Below are 16,412 nucleotides of genomic sequence, written 5' to 3'. Positions count from 1 at the left end.
CCAAATGACAGAGTTCCAGGAAGATGGGATAGGAGTAGGCAGGCAAGCTCTCTAACAAGAACAACCAAGAAAGGGGCAAAAGTTGTATGAGGGTCCTGCCTCAGGGTTCAGCAGACGAGGGCAGTGGTGTACAACTCCCAAGAGGGCAAGGGAGAGACGAAGAAACTGAAACAAGAACCGCTGAGTTACTAAACCCCTGCAACAGCCAGGAAGGACACCCATCCCCCAATTCAAGGCATAGAGCCTGGATAAAACCTGTTACCCACTGAAGGTGACTGACAGCAGAACAGACATCTTCCGCCTTGGGAAAAGGGAGAGTGCAGCAGTGGGAGCACAGTGGTTTCCCTTCAGTGAATTCAGCCAGCAGAGCCTGCTTTGAATCTCAGCTCTGTCCAGACCAGAAACATGGGAAAACAGAGGATGAAAGAAACACCTCCATGGAAAGGTTTGCCATCTGCTGGCCGGTTAGGAGACTGCAAGGAGAAAAACTACTTTTAGATTGCTCTTAAAATGAACTCCTAGGAGAAAATCTGCATCCCATTATGGAGTCCCTGTCCCAATTTTGATAACATAAGCTGGGCAATTTTAAAGACTTAGAATAAGTTGACAGACACATCGATTATGGAATAGAATTGAGAGTCCAGAAATAAATCCTCATCTCTACAGCCAATTGGTTTTGTTTTTTAAAAGATTATTTTTTTTATTTCTCTCCTGTTCCCCCCCACCCCCTACCCTGTTGTCTGCCCTCTGTGTCCATTCACTGTGTATTCATCTGTGTCCACCTGGATTCTTGCCAGTGGTACCAGGAATCTGTGTCTCATTTTGTTGCATCATCTTGCTACGCCAGCTCTCTGTGTGTGCGGCACCATTCCTGGGCAGGCTGCACTTTTTTCATGCTGGGTGGCTCTCCTTATGGGGGTGCACTTCTTGCGCGTGGGGCTCCCCTACACAGGGGACACCCCTGCGTAGCACGGTACTCCATGTGTGCATCACTGCGCATCAGCCAGCTCATCACACAGGTCAGGAGGCCCTGGGTTTGAACCCTGGACCTCCCATGTGGTAAGTGAACACTCTATCAGTTGAGTCAAATCCACTTTCCCCAACTGGTTTTTGACAAGTCCACCAAGTCCCTGTTAATGGGACAAAAGAGTTTCTTCAACAAACAGTGCTGAGACAACTGTATATCTATAATCAAAAGAAGGAAAGAGGACCCCTATCTCACTCCCTATACAGGAATCAACTCAAAATGGATCAAAGACCTAAATATGAAAGCCAGGACCATAAAACTACTTGAAGGAAATGTACAGAAACATCTTCAAGACCTTGTAGTAGGTGGTGGTTTCTTGGAAATTACACCCAAAGTACACACAACAAAAGAAAATATAGATAAGTGGGACCTCCTCAAAATTAAACACTTTTGTACCTCAAAGGACTTTGTCAAAAGGATGAAAAGGCAACCAACTCGATGGGAGAAAATATTTGGAAATCATATGTCCAATAAGGGTTTAATATTCAGGATATATAAAGAAATGTTACAACTCAACAATAAAAAGACAAATGCTCCAATTTAAAAATGGGCAAAAGAGTTGAGCAGACATGCAAATGGAAAAAAAACACATGAAAAAATGCTCATCACTAATGATTACGTAAATACAAACCTACAATGAGATATCACTCCACAACTACCAGGATGGCCACCATTAAAAAGACAGAGAAGTAAAAGTGTTGGGAGAGGATGTGGAGAGATAGGATCACTTATTCGATGTTGGTGGGAATGCAGACTGGTACAGCCACTGTGGAGAGGACTGTCTGGCAGTTCCTAAAGAAGATGAATATAGACTTGCCACATGACCCTGCAATACCACTACTGACTATACATCCAGAAAAAGTGAGAACAGTTACACAAACAGACATCTGCACACTGATGTTCATAGTGCCATTATTCACAATTGCCAAAAGCTGCAAACAACCCAGGTGTCCATCAACCGATGAAAGGGTAAACAAACGGTGGTGTAGTCACGATGGAATATTATGCAGCTGTAAGAAGAAATGAAGTCATAAAGTATATGAGAACATGTATGAACCTGGAGGACATTATGTTGAGCAAAGCAAACCAGACACAAAAGGACAAATGCTGTATGACTGCATTACTATGAACCAAATACACTGTGTAACATATTGCATGATTCAAAAAAAAAAAAACTTATATGCATCCAGTACTTTCAATTAAGAAATGTATGTTTTTACCCAACTGTGTTTTCTTTTTTCAATTGTTTATATTTTCAATTATTAAATGTACGAAAAAGTTAAAAAAAAAAAGTTGAACCAAAAATCAAAGAAGAGCCGTGAAGAAAAAAACAACAAAAATCATTAGGCAAGAGGGAAAGAAACTGACTCTCAGAGCAATCTCATCAACATATTCAGATCCCTAGACACCAGCAAAAAATTACAAGACATACCAGGAAACAAGAACAGACTGTCCAGCTAAAAAAACAAACCAAATATCCGGACAAGACACAAGATTTACAACTATTCAATGATAATCACACAAATTTCCTAAGTCAATTCAAAGAACTGAAGGGAAATAAGATTAAAGAGATAAAGGTTATAAAAAAGACACTGGGTGAGTATAAAGAACAATTTGAAAGCCCACAAAGAAAAATAACAGAGCTTCTGGGAATGAAAGACACAATGGATGAGATTAAATATCCATTAGAGACACATAACATCAGATATGATTTGACTGAAGAAAGAATTAGAGATATCAAGGACAGAACATCTGGACTTGAAAATACAGGAGAAGAGAAAGAGAAAAGAATGGGAAAAAATGGAACAGGGCCTTAGGGAACTGAATAACAAGGTACAATGCATAAATGTATGTTATCAGTGTACCAGAAGGGAAAGAGAATGAAAGAGGGGTAAAAGAATATTTGAGGATATAATGACCAAAAACTTCTCAACCCTTCTGAAAGACATAAATATCAATAGCCAAGACAAATACTGCACCCCAAACAGAATAAAACTGAACAGAATTCCTCTGAGATGCCTATTATTCAGAATGACAAATATCAGAATCCTCAGAGAGGATTCTGAAAGCAACAAGTAAAAGCAAATCAGCACATACAAGGGAACCTCAATAAGATTAAGTGCTGTCCTTTCATCAGAAACCATGGAGGCAAGAAAGTGGTATGATGTATTTAAGGTTCTGAAAAATAAAAACTACCAACCAAGAATTCTGTATCCAGCAAAACTGTCCTTCAAAAATGAGGGTGAGTTTAAAGTTTTTACAGACAAAAACTGAGAATATGTCATCAAAGGCTAGAATTACAAGAGATACTAAAGAGAGCGCTGCAGCCTGAAAGGAAAAAACAAGGATAAGAGAACAATGAGAAGAGTGTAGCAATGGATATTATTAGGAATGGTAAACTAAACGGTAGAAAGACAGACAATAGTAAGAGATGACAAGGGAAAGCCAAAGGATAAAAGGAATGAAGTAAGTAATGTCTTTTACAATAATAACGTTGAATGCTACTGGTTTGAATTCCCCAATCAAAGCATACAGACTGCTAGAATGGATAAAAAAATATGACCCATCTATATGCTGTCTACAAGAGACTCACCTCAGATGTAAGGACACAACCAGGTTGAAAGAGAAAGGTTGAAAGAAAATATTCCACTCAAATAGTAACCAAAAAGATCTGGAGTAGTGATACTAATCATGGAAAAATAGATTTTAAATGCAAAACAGTTATAAGGGATGAAGAAAATTATATTTTTAAAAGGGAACAATTCACCAAGGGGAAATAACTATAATAAATATCTATGCAACTAATCTGGGTGGCCCAAGATATATGAGGCACACAATGGCAAAACAGAAGGGAGAAATAGACATGTCTACAATAATAGTTGGAGATATCAATATACCACTCTCAGCATTGGACAGAAGACCTGCACAGAGGATAAAGAAACAGAGAGCTTGAATAATGTGATAAATGAACTAGATCTAACAGATATAGAGCATTACATCCCCAAACAGCAAGATACACACTCTATTCAAGCACTCATAGATACTTCTCCAGGATACACCATATGTTGGGTCACAAGACAGGTCTCAATAAATTTAAAAATACTGAAATTATATAAAACTTTCTCTTATCACAACAGAATAAAGCTGGAAATGAATAATGGATGGAAGAGGGGGAAATTCATAAATATATGGAGATTAAACAACACATTCAAATCAGTGTGCCAAAGAAGAAACTACAAGAGAATTCAGCAAATATCTTGAGACAAATGAAAATGAGAACACAACATATCAAAACCTATGGGATACTGCTAAGGCAGTGCTGAGAGAGAAATTTATAGCAGTCAATGCTTACAATAAAAAAAAAGAAAGAGCAAAAACTGAAGAACTAACTGCACACCTGGAGGACCTCGGAAAAGAACAGCAAACCAATCCCAAACCAAACTGAAGGAAATGAATAATAAAGATCAGAGCAGAAATAACTGAAACTGAGAACACAGAATAGAGACAATCAACAAAACCAAAAGTTCATTCTTTTAAAAGATCAACAAAATTGAGAAACCATTAGCTAGACTGACAAAGAAAAAAGGAGAAAAGATGGAAATAAAATCAGAAATGACAGTGGGGACATTAACACTGACCCCACAGAAATAGGAGAGATCATAAGAAGATACAGTGAACAACTGTACACCAAAAAACTAGACAATGGGTCGACAAGACAGACAAATATCTTGAAACACATGAACAACCTACACTGACCCTAGAAAAAAGAGAAGACCTCCACAAACCAATCACAAGTAAAGAAATTTAAACAGTCATCAAAACTCTCCCAAAGATGCAAAGCCCAGGACCAGATGGCTTCACTGGTGAATTCTACCAATCATTCAAAGACAATCTAATACCAATCATGTCCAAGTTCTTCCAAAAAATTAAACAGAAAAGAACACTACTGAACTCATTCTCTGAAGCCAACATAACTCTAATAACAAAATCAAATAAAGATACAATGAAATAAGAAAATTACAGACCAATATCCCTAATGAATAGAGACGCCAAGTTCTTCGAAATACTTGCAAATGAATCCAAAAGCACATTTTTCATTTTTATTTATTTCTCTCCCCTCCTGCCCCACCCAGTTGTCTGCTCTGTGTTCATTTGCTATGTGTGTTCTTCTGTGACTGCTTGTCCTTATCAGTGGCACGGAGAATCGTGTTTCTTTTATTTTTTTAAGAGTTTATTTATTTATTTATTTATTTCCCCTTCCCCCGCCACCCCGGTTGTCTGTTCTCTGTGTCTATTTGCTGCATCTTCTTTGTCCGCTTCTGTTGTTGTCAACAGTACGGGAATCTGTGTTTCTTTTTTTTGTTGTGTCATCTTGTTGTGTCAGCTCTCTGTGTGTGCGGTGCCATTCCTGGGCAGGCAGGCTGCACTTTCTTTCACGCTGGGCGGCTCTCCTTACGGGGCGCACTCCTTGCACGTGGGGCTCCCTTACGCGGGGGACACCCCTGTGTGGCACGGCACTCCTTACGCGCATCAGCACTGTGCATGGGCCAGCTCCACACGGGTCAAGGAGGACCGGGGTTTGAATCAGGGACCTTTCATGTAGTGGGCGGACGCCCTATCCATTGGGCCAAGTCTGCTTCCCCAAAAGCACATTAAACCCAAGATCAAGTGGGTTTTATACCAGGTATGCAAGGGTTTTCAACACAAGAAAATCAATCAGTGCAATAAACCACATTAACAAATTGAAGAAGAAAAATCACACAATCCTTTCCATTGATGCAGCAAAGGTATCTGACAAAATATAGCTTCTTTTCTTAATAAAAACACTTCAAGAGAACAGGATAGAGGGCGGCAGACTTGGCCCAGTGGTTAGGGCGTCCGTCTACCACATGGAAGGTTTGTGGTTCAAACCACGGGCCTCCTTGACCCGTGCGGAGCTGGCCCATGCACAGTGCTGATGCGCGTAAGGAGTGCCGTGCCACGCAGGGGTGTCCCCCGCGTAGGGGAGCCCCACGTGCAAGGAGTGCGCCCCGTAAGGAGAGCCACCCAGCGCGAAAGAAAGTGCAGCCTGCCCGGGAATGGTGCCACACACACGGAGAGCTGACCCAACAAGATGACACAACAAAAAGAAAACACAGATTCCCATGCCGCTGACAACAACAGAAGTGGACAAAGATGACACAGCAAATAGACACAGAGAACAGACAAGGATACCCACTGTCACCATGGCTAATCAATATGGTGCTAGAAGTTTGATTGAGAGCAATTTTAAGCTAGATAAAGAAATAAAAGGCAACTGAATAGAAAAGGAAGAAGTAAAACTTCTGTTATTTGCTAATATGATCCTATATCTAGAAAATCCTGAGAAATCCACAACAAAGCTACTAAAACTAATAAATGAGTTCAGCCAATGGGTGGGATACAAGATTAATATGCAAAAATCAGTAGTGTTTCTATACACAATTGATGAGAAATCTGAGGAGGAAATTAGAAAAAAAATCCATTTGTAATAGTGACTAAAAGAATGAACTATTTAGGAAAAATTTTAACTAAGGACATAAAGGATCTGTATTCAGAAAACTACAATACATGGCTAAAACAAACAAAGATGACTTAAAGAAATGGAAGGACATTCCATATTCATGGAGTGGAAGACTAAATATTGTAAAGATGCCAATTCTACCCAAACTGACTTACAGATTCAATGCAAACCCAATAAAAACCCCATCAGCGTGTTTTGCAGAAATGGAAAAGTCATTTATCCAATTATTTGTAAGGGTAAAGGGTCCTGAGTAGCCAAAAATGGTTTAAAAGAAGGAAGTTGGAAGGTTCTCACTTTCTGATTTTAAAGCATAATACTTAGCTCAGCGGTAAAAACAGCATGGTAGTAGCATAAAGACAGACAGGACTAATGGAAACAAACTGAAAACTCAAAAATAGACCCTCGCAATTACAATGAAGTAATTTTTTATATGGTTGTCAAGCCCTCCCAGCCGGGCCAGTCTGTTCAACAAATGGTTCTGGGAGAAGTGGACAGCCATATCCAAAAGAAAGAAAGATGACACCCCCCTATCTCACTCCTTATACAAAAATTAACTTGAAATGGATCAAGGACCTATATATAAAAGCAACAACCATAAAACTCCTAGAAAAAAATGTAGGAAAATATCTTCAAGATCTCATGATAGATGGTAGTTTCTTAAACCCTACACCCAAAGCATGAGCAACAAAAGAAAAAATAGATAAATCGGACCTCCTCAAAATTAAACCCTTGTGTTCCTCAAAAGACTTTGTCAAGAAAATAAAAAGGGGGAGTGGATGTGGCTCAAGCGGATCAGCGCCTGCTTCCCACATGGGAGTTCCCAGATTCGGTCCCCAGCTCCTCCTTAAAACAAAAAGAAACAAGGAAAACAAAAGAAAAAAAAACAACTCTGAGGAGCTGATGTGGCTCAGTGGTTGAGCACTGGCTTCCCACATATGAGGTCCTGGATTCAATCCCCAGCCCCTGGTACCTCAGAAAAAAAAAAAAAGGGGGCAGTCTAAAATATTTGTAAACTACATTTCCAATAAGGGTTTGATATCCATGTTATATTAAGAAATCATTAAGTGATCATGAAACTCAACAATAAAACAAGTCACAACTTTTTTTTAATGGGCCAAAGACTTGACTAGACATTTCTCACAAGAGGAAATACAAATGGCCAAAAAACACATGATAAAATGTTCAACATTACTATTATTACCAAAACTATGATGAGATATCATCTCACACTATAAATGGCCACTATTGAAAAAAAAAAGAAGACTACAAGTGCTGGAAAGGATATGGAGAAACAGGAACACTTCTTCACTGTTGGTGGAAATGTAGAATGGTGCAGTCTCATGGAAGACAGTTTGGCAGAGCCTCAAGAAACTGAATACAGAACTGCTGTATGATCCAGCAGTCCCATTACTAGGAATATATTCAGAAGAACTAAAAGCAAGGATGTGAACTGTCATTTGCAAACTGATGTTCATAGCAGCATTATTCATAATTGCTAAAATATGGAAACAACCCAAGTTCCCATCAACCAATGAATGGATAAATAAAATGTGGTATAACACACAATGGAATACTATTCAGTTGTAAGAAGAAATGAAATTGGAATGCATGTGACAACACGGATGAACCTAGAGGATATATTGCATGAAATAAGCCAGACACAAAAGGACAAATATTGTACAGTCTCAATAATACAAACCAAATATGATGAGTAAACTCAAGGAGGTAAACTCTAGAGCATAGGTTACTAAGAAATAGATGGTGGATTGAAAACAGGAGATGATGCTTAATATATGTAGCATTATTAATAAAGTTAATTGTAAAAGTGTGGGAATGAATAGTTAAGAGTATCACAGTATAATGAGTATAACTAACACTGTTGATTTATAAGTGAGATTGTGGCTGAAAGGGGTAGTATGTGGTGTCAACTGAAAGGAAATGAGAATAAGGTAGGGTACGTGTAACAGTGATTTCTGGTGATGGATGAAAATTGTGATTAATAATATAAATATTAAGAATGCTCTTCTTTTATAAAGTGCTAAGAATATGGTGACACATGGGAAAATTACAACAAATTTAACTTGTGGACAACAGTTAACAATAATATTGCAATATTTTGCAGCAAAGGCAAGAAGATTTTTTTTTCAATACTAAGGAGGCAACAATAGGTGGGTATTAGAGAGTATGGCATTTTTCCTTTTGGAGTAATGAAAATGTTCTAAAGTTGACTGAGGTAATGACAGTCCATCTCTGTCATGAAAATGAATCACAAAGCATACACTTTGAATGGACTGTACAAAGCAAGAGGCTGTACAACACAGGGAATCCATTGGTGGTTGAGGGACTATGATTAACAGGGCAAATATGAGAACATTTCTCCTGAACAAATATATAATACTAATATAGGGTGTTAACAATTGGGCAGGTTGAAAGAAAAATACACCAATGTGGGTGTACATGGGTCATAATTAGTAGTAATATTTTGACCATGTTCTTTCATAGCTTGTAACAAATGTTTCACAAGAATGCAAGGTGTTGGTGGTTGGGAGATGTATGGGAGCCTTGTACGATGATACACATGTTTGTTTTGTAAATTCACAAATTTTAATATACATTTATTGTTTATGTATATTCATGTATGAATGACGTACTACAATAAAATTTTATTTTAAAAAACACACCCTATAGCATTTCACACCAACTAGAATGGCTGCTATTAAAAAACAGAAAATTACAAGTGTTAGAGAACATGTGAAGAAACAGAATCTCTCATTCATCACTGGTGGGAATACAAAGTGGTACAGACACTGTGGAACACAGAAAGTTAAGTATAGAATTACATATGACCCAGCAATCCCATTTCTAGGTATCTATCCAAAAGAACCGAAAGCAGGGAATTGAAGAGGTATGTGCACACTGAAGTTCACGGCAGCACTATTCACAATTGCCAAAAGATGGGAGCAATTCAAGTGTCCATCAACTGATAAATAGTATACACATATAATGGAATATTATTTAGTTGTATAAAGGAATGAAGTTTTGATATATTAGACAACATGGATGAACCTAGAGGTATCATACTGAGTGAAATAAGACAGACACAACATGAAGACAAATATTGTATGATTACACTGATATGAAATAATTAAAATAAGCAAACTCATAGAATTAGAAACTAGAATACAGGTAACCAGTAGCCAGGGTGGGGTTAGGGTTCCTATTTGGAATGATGGAAATGTTTTGGTATGGATGGAGATGATGGTAGCACAATAATGTGAATAGAGTTTAATAGCACTGAAATACATATTTGAATATGATTAAAAAGGGAAATGTTAAGATTGTATATATGGCAACAGAATAAACAATTTTTTAAAAAGTCCATGGAACTACACTACACAGTGAACTCTAAGTTAAACAATGGACTTTATCATTTGTAGAACAATTATAAAATGGTGCTATCATCAATTGTAACAAATGTTCCACACCAATGCAAGGTACAGGTGGTAGGGTAGTCTATGGGAATCCTGTAGTTTATGCAAGATTGTTGTATAAAACTACATTTCTCTAATAAAGAAAAAAAAATACAAAAACAAGCAAACAAACAAAAAACCCCACAGGACTGGACAACACAAACAACAAACCTTAACATAAATCATGGACTATTAACTAAGAGTTTATTAGTAAATAAAATGAAAATATTTTATTAACATTTTATTAATGTTCTTTAATCCATTCTTACCAATGTACCACACTAATGCAAGGTATTAATAGGGTAATATATGGAAATTCTGATTTTATGCATGACTGTTGTCTTTAAACCTACAACTTTTCTAATAAAATATATAAATATAAAAATCGCTAAGCCAATTAATTTACTATCTTAATTTGAAAAATGCTAAAGCAATTAAATACTAAATTAAGATAATCAAAAAAATTTTTAATTAAGTCCAAAAATGGAAAAGCCTAATAGTGCTTTTTTTTTAATGATTTATTTATTTCCCCCCTTCCCCTCCTCCCGCCCTGCTGTTTTTGCAGTCTGCATTGTCTTCTCTTCTCTTCTCATTTTCTTTCTTTTTTTTTTTTTTTTTAAAGATTTATTTATTTATTTAATTCCCCCCCCTCCCCTGGTTGTCTGTTCTTGGTGTCTATTTGCTGCGTCTTGTTTCTTTGTCCACTTCTGTTGTCGTCAGCGGCACGGGAAGTGTGGGCGGCGCCATTCCTGGGCAGGCTGCTCTTTCTTTTCACGATGGGCGGCTTTCCTCACGGGCGCACTCCTTGCGCGTGGGGCTCCCCCACGCGGGGGACACCCTTGCGTGGCACGGCACTCCTTGCGCGCATCAGCACTGCACGTGGGCCAGCTCCACACGGGTCAAGGAGGCCCGGGGTTTGAACCGCGGACCTCCCATATGGTAGACGGACGCCCTAACCACTGAGCCAAAGTCCATTTCCCTCTTCTCATTTTCTCTCCTCTAGGATCCACTGGGATTTGATCCTGGAGACCTCTGATGGGGAGAGAGGTTCCCTGTCAATTGCGCCATCTCAGTTTCTGGTTTCTGCTGCTCTTCACCTTGACTCTCCCCTTGTCTCTTTTTTGACGTGTCATCATCTTGCTGTCTGTTTCACTCGTGCGGCACTGGCTTGCCATGAAGGCACAATTTCTCTTCTTTTTCACCAGAAGGTCCCAGTGATCGAACCCAGCTTCTCCCATATGGTAAGTGGAAGCTCTATCACTTGAGCCACATCCGCTTCCCAGTATGTTATTTTTAAAGTATCCACCCACATCCGCTTCCCAGTATGTTATTTTTAAAGTATCCTAAGCCATATATTGCAAAGAACTAAGGACAAGACGTTCTGCAGCTTCAAAGAGGAGATTTTCCACTAACAAGGCTAAAAGAAGTTCATTCAAAATATTTCATGGTCTTCCCATTCAAAAAGAAAGTCCATTTATTGATATTTATCTATTTCTCTTCAGTGTTTTTCACTCAAACAGTCCTAAATACTATAGTAACCTGCCTGGAAACAATAGCATCAAAGAGTTACTGATGATAATAATATCAATAAGAGCTGTGATATTTGCTGTTGATATGAAACAGCAGTAAATAAAACATGTATGTACTGTTAATTTCTTTTTTTCTCACTTTATGCATATGGCTTATTTTTACCCTTGTCACTATATTAAATAAAGCAGTGCTATACATAAGTAGAAGGAATTATCAAGAAGTAGGAAGGATAACATATAATTAACCTGAAAAAAAAATTCAATATACTGGAACTATAGTTTCACAATTAACGTTATAAAATGAATACTTTTAAATCTCAAAGAGAAGATAATTATCTATGTAATGGAGTGGCAAAGGATAACTAGAGCCCCAGTTAAAGGACACACACACAAAACACAAACCAACAAACCAAAAAACACTTATACCATTTGGTGTGTACTTAAAAATTAATAATGTCAATTTAACATTTAATTTTAGACCTCACCACATTAAAGGTTCACAATAAAGGTGGGTTTCTTGACAGGAAAGTTAAGAAATACCAGTTGCTCATATTTTCTAGCTATAGCATACTGTATAAAAGTGCCCAAATTATTCCTTTAGAGTTGCAGAAAGGATTTCAATATCTTTTTCAAAGAAGCTGGTATTTGCAGTGATCAGGGGAATTTTACATTCAAGTAAGTTAAACGTTCATTACTATCCCCTAAGTAATATTCATAAACCAAAATCCTCTCTGAAAACATGCTTTTACATACCTGTAATATGTGAGGCTTATGAGCAATTAATACACTAAAATATCAGAATATAAACTGTTCTGAATAAGGGGTTCCTCATTAATTCACACAGTACGAAATGAAAGCTTTAAAGATAATATATAAATGGGTTGAAACTTTTGAAATGAATTTCATTTAATGCTTCAAACTTTAAATCAACCATTAAACCAAGAGAATCATTCCAGAATGATTAAGTTTCCCATTAGGATCAAGACGAGAAAGCAATATAAATAAATCTATGTAGTTAAAAATGTATGGAGATAAGTACTATAAACTTACAAATACATAATCTGCATACACAATGTATTTATTAGAACACTAAATAAATTTCTATTTTAGAGTTTTAAATATATAGAACTAACCTAACTTGCTACAGTCCCAATTAAATCAATTGCAGTATTTACTCATGGGTTCAACATAAGAGATTTTTAAATTATTTAGACAGAAATAAAAATTCAAACAAATACAAATATAGGAAAATTAGAAAGAAATCTTTCTCTAAAAGCTAATTAAGGAAAAAACAAACATCCTAACATTTTATAAACCATTCCTTTCATCTGACAGGACTTACCATAACCAAATGCAATAGTCTTTATAATCAGTTTTATCAGAGTTTTGATATGTGAAATATATATTTTCTACCTACCTTGAATGTTTATAAAGTTTACGAGGTCTACTATGCAATTTCCGATCCCAATTCTCTGGATCACTGGAGTTACTGTCATAGGGATGAGGCCGTCCTGCCATCCCACTTCAAGCTTCCTCACACTACTGCTCTGAAAGCACACATGTAGCACCCACAACCTACGTGAAAGAGTAGTGTTGACCTTTAAATCTATTCCATACAGAATAAAAGTCAGAGAATTTTATATATTTTATAATACTGTTGTGACATTTTAAAAGGCATAAATTATTAAATACTAGGTATACAAAATGCCACAAACTGGTTTAAAATAACGAGAAGTCTTTTGAAGTACCTTTCTTTTGGCTCTTCTATTAAACTTACCACCCCAATATAACAGTTTAATAGTGTGCTGTTTATATTTCATAAACAAACAATTGCCAGCTAGGTACGTCATGTTTTCAAACAGCGATATGGTACTGAAAGGGCAAAAATAATTCCATAAAACCACTTACTTTAGATCAACTTTCATTTGGAATACATTTCTTAATTACTAAAGGAAAAGTTTAAGATGCTTATAAAGCATCTAGTAACACAAGATAAGGTTATTAATACAAAACAACAATGTTATTATTTAACCAGAATAAAAATTTAATATAAATTTAATATTTGCTTAAAAAAGTATATTAACATTCTAATGTTTCTCCAGTGTAATTACCACAACGATGTTTTATCAATACAATTCGTACACTTCATGACTTTTCATATATGAGGCTTGTGACTATGATTTCCACTACAGACATGAAAACATAAGAAAATCCACTAATAACAGATTTATAGAATACCTGAACTAAGTACTTTACAGCATTTTCATTATCTAATTCAATATTCACAATCACCTTACAAGGCAGGCATTACCCCATATACAAAACAGGTTTCAGAAACCTCTTGAGGTTGTATCATTGCTGTTTCTTTCTTCATAGGCTTGCATTACTCAGGACAATTACATTCAAATCAGAGTATACAGTGAAGTGGTCTCTCTTAAGAGTAAAGAGCATATGACAACCAATGTCTTTCATTTCACATTCACGGTAAAAAAAGAAATGTCTTTGGTTTTCCCTAGAACATGTGAAGAAGTCCATGTTGTATTTAGATGGGCAGTAGCATTCCAACTCTGTGAATGCACAGGTGAACTCGATGAGAAAGGACTACCCCACTCAGAGAAAATCAGCAATCTACAATCTACTATACACTGATGAAAGGTATGAGCCTCAGAATTTTTTAGAAACTTTGCCAAAGATTGCAATGCTGGTAAATGGTAAATTTATGTATAGAATAAAAAGCCTCAATTATGAAAATGGCTCAGGCTATAGTGTTTTGTTTGGGATAGCAGTTTGGATTTGACATTTACGAAGTGCAAATGTAAAATGAGTTAAATAAAGTGAATAGTTATATAGGCTGACCGAGAACCCAGGTTCCTGATACACACCCCTGTGTGCTTTCTACATACTTTCCCAAGCCAGATTTGATGGAGGCATGTGTGTGTGTAAGAAGGTGAAGAGGGTGTGAATTTCAAAAAAAAAAAAAGGGAAATCCCAGAACTGGGAAAAATGCTCTGCCTTCTTGAATTTTATACGGCATTCCAGTACAATTTCACAAAGAATGACAAAGATAAACTCTTTAGCAATTCTGAGTTTACATCAGAGCTCAGTAGAAGAAATGCTTTCATTTTAGAGAAAACATTTTACTATTTTACAATTTCCTTCTCAGTTACTTAGTGCCTTCTTTCTAAAAACAGTGAAAATCTTCTAAGAAAAGAACATTTTAATATAATGAATATATAATTAAGTAAATCATTGAACGAAATAAAAATAATAGAAAAAGAAAAAGGGAAAGGAGAGAGCTGCTAATAGAATTCATAAGCAAATGTCACATAGTTTATCTGAATTCTCCTGCAAATGGAAACTCATTTCCTTAAGGGTCATCAAATCATATAAAATCAATTGGGTGTTAGAGAAACACAAAAAACATCAATTTTGAAAACAAAAATTTCAATCTCAAGAGCGTTCTTAAAGATAAATTTTTAATTGTCTTTACTACAGAAAATTTAAGAATTTCAATTTTATAATTATAGCCACTTTTCTATACTGAAGCAGCAGAAGAAATGGGAGAAAGAACAAATCAGAGAGATAAAGGAGAAAGACTAAAAAATGTGGTCACTAAGCAAGAGAGACAAAAAGGGTATAAAGAATAGTAGGTGAAAAAAGCAATAAGGTGGGAAAAGAAAGAAGAAGAGAAGCTTAGCAGGTTCTAAAGAATGAATTTTAGAGAATTTTACTCTTATTCTATAAATCATCCAAAAAGTTATTTCAGGGATTAACATTTCTTTACAAGATTACTTTATAAATGATTTATACATATCTCTCAGATGTCCCCCAAACAGGGTAGCCACAGATATCCAAAGAGGGAAGAATGATTCTAAACCATGAGAAACAGTGTCCAAAATAATATAACCCCAAGAAATGGATATGATAAATTCGGATTTTCCATCACTATTACACTGGGTGACATGTACCTAGCAGCAGTGGTATACCAATATGTCTTCCTAATCAATCCTACTGAAATTAATGAACATGTATTTTATAGCAAGCCACAAGAAGGTAAACAATCTTTGGATGAAAGCAATCAAAAATTCAACTGGAAAGTCATACTCACATTACATTTGTCAATAAAACTCGAATATCACTGTAGCAATTTGGAGCTTTTATTGAACCCAGAAAATCCTGTTCTTAATGCTAATTCATTTCTTTGCATGCATACCTATTGTAGGTGGGACCTTTCTTTTGGAGATACTCAGGCAGGGGATTGAACCAGGGACCACAAAGGAGGCATGCCAGTGCTCATCCCTGGAGCTACACTGGCTACCCAGTGGTACCTTTTGATTAAATTACTTAAGTTAAGGGTCTTTCATTAAATTGTGTGACCCAGAGTGGATCTAAATCCTCTTATGGGAGTACTCTATAAATAGAGGAATAAGAAGTCACAGACATAGGAAAAAAGCTGCAGAGACAGAAGGAAGCTTCCAGAAGATGATGTCAACAAACCCAGGAGAGAGAAAAGCCACAGATGGAGCAGCCCAAAGCTGGAAGCAAGAAGGACTGGAGGAGAAGGCAGAGACCAAGACTGACAGATGCTGCCATGTGCTTGATCACCCACAGTGTGCTTTGATTTGGATACACTGACAGCCTCAGAACACTAAGTTTTTAACCTAATAATACATTCTAGTTGTAAAAGCCAACCCATTTCTGGTAAATTGTTCCCCAAGTTTTTAGCAAACTGAAACAATCACCATGAGAAATATTTCTCCCCACCCGATTCCCAAGAGTCATAGGGATGTATATGTAATTCAGGTTGAGCAATTTGGGGAAACACTTCTGCCTAGTGTTTGCCT

At 36.7% G+C, this 16,412-nt stretch overlaps 1 protein-coding gene across 6 annotated transcripts in view; it reads right to left on the bottom strand.

Annotated features, from left to right (window-relative positions):
* The window catches only part of BTBD10 (BTB domain containing 10), a 116,563-nt gene that overhangs the window by 74,335 nt on the left and 25,816 nt on the right, over nt 1-16,412 (bottom strand). For 3 of the 6 annotated variants that reach the window (XM_004472541.5, XM_058305711.1, XM_023582809.3), the window contains one exon: nt 12,986-13,143. The exons of the other annotated variants lie outside the window; for them this stretch is intronic. In XM_004472541.5, coding sequence (XP_004472598.1) covers nt 12,986-13,086 — 101 coding nt within the window. In that variant the 5' untranslated portion in view covers nt 13,087-13,143. The remainder of the gene's footprint in view (nt 1-12,985; nt 13,144-16,412) is intronic. 6 annotated transcript variants of the gene reach the window in all.

Source organism: Dasypus novemcinctus, chromosome 10 (genome assembly GCF_030445035.2).
Source record: "Dasypus novemcinctus isolate mDasNov1 chromosome 10, mDasNov1.1.hap2, whole genome shotgun sequence".
Lineage (NCBI taxonomy): Eukaryota > Metazoa > Chordata > Mammalia > Cingulata > Dasypodidae > Dasypus > Dasypus novemcinctus.
This window is presented reverse-complemented; position numbering and strand designations above follow the sequence as displayed.